This window comes from Mustela nigripes, chromosome 16 (genome assembly GCF_022355385.1).
Source record: "Mustela nigripes isolate SB6536 chromosome 16, MUSNIG.SB6536, whole genome shotgun sequence".
Classification (NCBI taxonomy): Eukaryota; Metazoa; Chordata; class Mammalia; order Carnivora; family Mustelidae; genus Mustela; species Mustela nigripes.
This window is the reverse complement of record NC_081572.1, coordinates 40,540,021-40,546,278: the sequence shown is the minus strand read 5'-3', so window position 1 is coordinate 40,546,278 and position 6,258 is coordinate 40,540,021. Positions and strand designations below refer to the sequence as shown.

At 37.4% G+C, this 6,258-nt stretch overlaps 2 protein-coding genes across 8 annotated transcripts in view; one reads left to right on the top strand and one right to left on the bottom strand.

Moving 5' to 3' along the window:
• NF1 (neurofibromin 1) overlaps positions 1–6,258 on the top strand; it is a 252,360-nt gene that overhangs the window by 200,438 nt on the left and 45,664 nt on the right. The gene's annotated exons all lie outside the window — the stretch shown is intronic.
• Positions 773–5,754, bottom strand: EVI2A (ecotropic viral integration site 2A). Its single transcript, XM_059381097.1, has 2 exons — positions 5,453–5,754; positions 773–2,391 (listed from the first exon to the last, which is right to left on the bottom strand). Exon 2 carries the CDS (start codon positions 2,368–2,370, stop codon positions 1,672–1,674), a length of 699 nt encoding a protein of 232 aa, XP_059237080.1. The 5' UTR covers positions 2,371–2,391; positions 5,453–5,754; the 3' UTR covers positions 773–1,671.

The following is a 6,258-nucleotide window of genomic DNA, read 5'->3' as shown; positions in this document are numbered from 1 at the left end:
GGTACCTGTAAAAAGTGATTTTGATGACCAAGAGCAGTATTAATTAATACAGAATTAATGCAAAAATTACCATTGCTTGGAGGTTACTCCATTGCAGCTGAATCACAAAGAGAATTGGTGGGAATTAGATAATGGCTAGTTTTAAAAACTCTTCAGATGACACAATCAGGATGGGAATCACGAACCTAGAAGGGAGGGGAAGAGTGTGACCATATTTGGAAAAATATATATAAACTCTTTTCTTAAATGGCTAGCATATTGCCCAAAATAAATGCTTAATAAGGGATGAGAATTTTTTAATGTAGCTTGGGGTTTTTTCTGCCTTTTTTTTTTAAGATTTTATTTATTTATTTGACAGATCACAAGTAGGCAGAGAGGGCAGGTGGGGGGTGGGGGTTGGTGGGAACAGACTCCCCGCTGAGCAGAGAGCCCAATATGGGGCTCCATCCCAGGACCCTGAGATCATGACCTGAGCTGAAGGCAGAGGCTTTAATCCACCGAGCCACCCAGGTGCCCCTGTAGCTTGGTTTTTAATTAGTATGCTCTGGATCAATTTTAGTAGATAGCTGGAACATCTCTCAAACCAACTTTTGTAATATATCTAACTGAACGTGGAAGTCTTAATTTAAGTTTAAGTCATTATTTTACTTGAACACAGTTTCTTGAAAGGTTAAACAGTTCCTTGGACTATCCTGTTTTCCCAGATGAGAGCGAACATACACACATCTTTCCTTTGCTCATGTCACATTAGATAGTTTAAAAAAAACAAACAAACAGTAAACCATCATTTATTGGGCCGCTTGGCCCCTTTGAAATCAGAGAATTAGTCACCCTTTGGATATTTGCTATAAATCTTCCAATAAGCAGTATGTGTAGAAGTACATTGCATTTAAACAGTAAGATGTGCTTTACATTTACACTTCGGCTTCTGTTATGGCTACAGTGTCATCTGTTTCAATTAAGCTCTTTTACTTATTGATCTTTACAGTGTGTTCCCTAATATAATAAAAGGAATACAAATATATGTAGTCAGTTTTATTCTAATGAGTCTTAATTTGTTATACAAAATTAAACGTTTTAATTAAATATTTGTAGTAGAGAAACTCTTCTGTGTGCCATACATAAAGATGAAAACATCTGGCATAAAATTGCTGTGCCGGTCTATGAGCTGGTCCAGATTCTGTCACATTCAGCAAAGGTACTGTTAAACTACAGTTCAACTCTATACATTAGGAATTTGGCTTCCATTAGATGTTGAAGCATATACTTGCCTCTGAGGACACACTAAAACTCTTCAAAGTTGAATTATATTCAGACGAAGATCATCTAACTACTGTTGCTGAACAGGAAATGTTTATTTAATTGTCCCTTTCTGCCTCCATTAGTTAGTCCTTCAACTCGCCTTTAAAACCTTCCTACATTCTTGAGTGTTTGGTTATTTGCTTTTTAAAATATTCAGTGTCAGGACAAAAGTGCACAGTTTAAGTAATTGAGAAGAAGGTGGGCAGACTTCTCCCCTTCTCACCTGCTTGATTCTAAATTGCAAGGCTGCCATGTCAGCAGCTTTGACTGCCAGACCAACATGTTGGCATTGAACATCAAACTGATTTCATTTTTTACTTCATAAACTTTCTCATTGCTACTTTGCATTTTTCTTTACTAAAGCCCCTGTTAGTTAGTGAGTTTTTCAGTTCCTCCTTCATCTTTTCTTTCCCTTGTAGCTATGAGTGTTCCAGTAGATTGCATCATTAGGTTGGGCCCTGTGAGCTGGTGTGTTCTTTTCCAAGTGTCTGAATCAGCAGGCCAGAGACCACTGCTTGCCAGAAAATCACCATTGCTTCTAGGCTGACGCTTGCCTATTTGTTTTGATCGTCTGAGAGATGAGACTTTGTTTGCCAGAACTACGGTTGATAGAAATAGAAGGGTGCAGATAAGGAAAAGCACTGCAATTATAACCAAGCAAATTAGCATAGCCATTTTGTTGTTGTTTTCATCACAGACTTCTTTTTTGAAAATTTCACGGTGACCTTTGGTTGTGTTTTCTGTGCTCTGTACTGTTGGAGAACTGTTCGTGATGAGCGAAGGTATATAAAGCTCCAGTTCCGATGGAGGTGTTAGAGATGGGACCTCAGAGGATGTTGCTATTTCAGTCCTGTTTATAGCGTTACCTCTTTTATCTACTTCAGAAGTTGTAGGGCTTGTGTTAATGTTTTCATTTTGCTTTCTGCCCGGCTTATTTTGAATATCTGGATCCCAGACTGTAGTACTGTTAGCCCACAGATGGGTGTAGTTTGCGTTTATTCCAGGAGACCAGGAAAAAACCATTGTCATCAGAAGGGCAAAATGCAGGTAGAGTCCTGTGTGTTCCATGTCCGTGAATATGCTGGAAGTCTGTTGGGATAGCAGTATAATTGGTTAATTTTGGGAAGATTAAGGGTTCCTGGTTGCTCTGATTATACTTAAAAATCGGACAGCTGGTACCTTACAAGTGAACTACAAATTTGTGCTTAATATTTGCTATTTGTTTGAATTTCTTCTCAACTGACTTTTTTCCGTTAGGCTGTGTATAAAGAAACAGTTTAATTTCTGTTATTCTCGTAAATGCTAGAAGTTAACATTATAAATAACTGTGAATCATTTTAAACTGAATTCTGTGGTTTTATATAGCTTTCTCCCCGCCAGGCATACTAAACTTCAGCTTTGAGTCAGATACTTCTGCTTTGCTTTTTTGATTCCTCCTTTTTTTTTTTTTTTTTTTGGGGGGGCCCCCAACCATTTAAGGATCTTTCTGGCAGAAACTCCCCACCCTCTAACAAATGTGTCACCAGTCTTTATAGTAAAGGAGAAATGTGGCCTTGAGCATTTTGCTTCATATATGAAGAAAAGGCAAATGGCTTTTTTTGGTTTTTGTTTTGGGATCAAGAAAGGAGAACTATAGCAACCAAAGGAAATGGATTTCAAATAGGAATTCAAGGTGTTTTTTTCTTGTTGGGTGTTTATCTTGAAGCTTAGAATAAAGCTGGTACTTACAAATATACTCCCGGTATTTGTGAAATCATATGGTGGTGGTTCTCTCTTTTCACCTGTATATCCCCTAACTTATTGTGGCTTTTTTAAAAGCAAAGGCATGCCAGATTTCTTCTGAACAATCTCAGAAGTTAAACAAAAGTGACTTTTTTCATCATCATTTATGCCTCGCATTTTTTTTTGTATTACTATTTTGACATAATTTTTTTTAAGATTTTATTTATTTATTTGTCAGAGAGAGATTGAGAGTGAGCACTGGCAGACGGAAGCAGAGGGAAAAGCAGGCTCCCTGCCAAGCAAGGAGCCTGATAGGGGACTTGATCCCAGGACGCTGGGATCATGACCTGAGCCAAAGGCAGCTGCTTAACCAACTGAGCCACCCAGGGGTCCCAATTTTGACATAATTTCTTTTTTTTTTTTTTAAGATTTTATTTATTTATTTGACAGAGATCACAAGTAGGCAGAGAGGCAGGCAGAGAGAGAGGAAGGGAAGCAGGCCCCCCGCTGAGCAGAGAGCCCAATGCGGAACTCGATCTCAGGACCCTGAGATCATGACCTGAGCGGAAGGCAGTGGCTTAACCCACTGAGCCACCCAGGCGCCCCTTGACATAATTTCTTAAGATAAAAATTATACAGGGGCACTTGGGTGGCTCAGTTGGTTAAGCGACTGCCTTCGGCTCAGGTCTTGATCCTGGAGTCCCTAGATGGAGTCCCATATTGGGCTCCCAGCTCCATGGGGCGTCTGCTTCTCCCTCTGACCTTCTACCCTCTCATGCGCTCTCTCACTCTCTCTCAAAAATAAATAAATAAAATCTTTAAAATAAATAAATAAATAATACAGCAAAATAGAGAACATTAGGTTTGTGGGGATTCAGACTATGGGAATGGGAAGTCAAGGCAGATCATTAAGTCTCAACATATACATAAAAAAGACGAATTTTAGTTTCAGCTTCAAGCTCCTTAGAAGGCATTACAAAAGGGGACAAGTCTGTTCCTAATTCTCATCCACCCTGTGGTTGAAGATTTAAATAGAACTGGAATATCTGTTCTAGGTACTGATAAGCCAGCAGAAAAGATTTATTGCCATTATCAAGTCATCTCTTTTATAGTAATATTCTGTTCATCTGAGCTACTTTTGTAGACTGTTTTATGTTAGCATTAAATAGAAGCAAAACTAGATTACTCTCCTGAGATTTACTCAGTAAAATTACCTGTTTAAGAACTTTATTTTAGAGAAGTTCTTCTCCAACTTGAATGTGCATGGGAGTCTTTTTGTTGTTATTTTGTCTGTTTTTAATTGGATTCTGATTCTGTAGGTCTAGGAGGGAACTGAGATCCTCTATTTCTAACCTCCTCCCAAGTAAGACAGATGCTGGTGCTAGTCATACTTTTTTTGAATTTCAAGGTTTTATTAGAATTAGTTGTTATATGTCATTGGATAAAATTTTTGTGCTATTGATAATACAGACATTGAAAATAACAAATGTGATATGTTGTTATACGAACAAAAGTAGCTTATAATAAACAATGGCAAATGGAAACCAGCCACTGAAGTACTATTTCCTAAAGGAAAAAAACCTTTATTATGTGTTCTGGAATTAAGATGACTTTTTAGATTATGATCTTTAATAGACAGTGAAGATATTACACACTGACTTCCATATAATAGTGTTCAGCTTCAGTTTTTAAGTTGAATAACATAAATCTTGGTATACTTTATGATTCTTTCACTAAAGAGAAATACTTTAAATTAGGTAAATAGGTAATTTCCATCTTTTCCTACTAGACTAGATTTCTGCATTCCATGATAAAATGATTTAAAGTGGGTTATTCTTACCCCGTTAGTTCATTAACAATGTAGTATACATCATGGAACTCATACACATTTTATCAGTGCTTACCACGGGGTAGATAATAGGCCCGCTGTTGATTGTCTGCAGCCAGATGTACTGTCATCCCAAATAAACAAACTGTTAACAAAATGAGACTTTCTCTTGCCCTTACAAATGCCTGAGAATAGAAGATTGTCTCTGCATCCCCAATTTATGCCATGGAGGCCAGGTTACATTATCAAAAGTTTTCTTTATCTGGTCATTTTCAATAAAATTTATAATGCCTATGCATTTATAATGAGAACTTTATTTTTTCAACTTTTTTGGTAACGTAAAACTTTTTAGTTCACTCTGGAGTCTAAACTCAGATCCTTCCTAATCGTGATAAAAACTATGTTGATGATAAATCTTTCCATTTCTAACTTAAATGTTACTTAATAGGACAGAAAAAAATAGCATACATTTTCAATCCCTTATGATTCTACTTTGTTAGTAAGATTCTTAGGTACTCTTTGAAAGCACTTCCTCGAACACTAGCTTGTACAAAGTTACGCGTGAAAAGGCGTAAGAAAAGCCAAATATATATGACCTACCTTACAAACTCTTGGTCAAAATCTGATTATAACCTGATTTTAATAAGCCACTTCTTTTCTTGTCTTGAAGCACAGCTTCCAAGTAATTTAAAGCAGGATAGACTTGGAGAATATGAACCTTAAAGTAAATCTGCAGTTTAAAAAAAAAGGGTATGTACAGCTAGCTTTCCACTTTTAAAACCAAACCACAGATGACACATTTCCTTTCTGCTGCAACTAAAGCACATGTCACAGGGGGGGGAAAAAAACAAGGAGAAAAAAAAAAAACCAAAAGTCCTGTCCAGTTGGCCGCTGGCATGACAGGAGGCTTTGTATAACAAATCCCCGCCCCCAGGGCGGGGAGGGTTTTCCGCTCAGTGCCTTTTGACCTTATGCTCATTATATATGCCTGCGATGTTCTTTTGAATGACAGTATCATTCAAAAGAAGAGGGAATGGTATTTTTCCTGCAGCATTAAAATCCCTAAAAATTTTATTTGTGTACCACAGAGTGATTTGATGACATAAGTTTGGAGACCCGGGGTATTGGTCAGATAATAGAAACAGTGAAATACACAACCAGCATCTCAAATTGTGGAAGTACAACAGTGATTTGAGAAAATATCTAGTAAACATAGATGATATGGGGCAGGATAAGTTTTTATGTGGTTTAGTGTATACACACACAGACACACGTACACACGCTTTCCCCTCGAATGTCCTATCATCACTTCATATTCAGTATGTCTGAAATGGACTTGGTTTTCTCTCCAAAAGTTACTGCCCCTGATGAGCCCTTTTTGTTCATGATAGCAGCATTCTTTGTGA

Coding starts and splice junctions, on each gene's coding strand:
- EVI2A (XM_059381097.1), bottom strand. CDS start 2,370: ATGGAACACACAGGACTCTACCTGCATTTTGCCCTTCTGATGACAATG.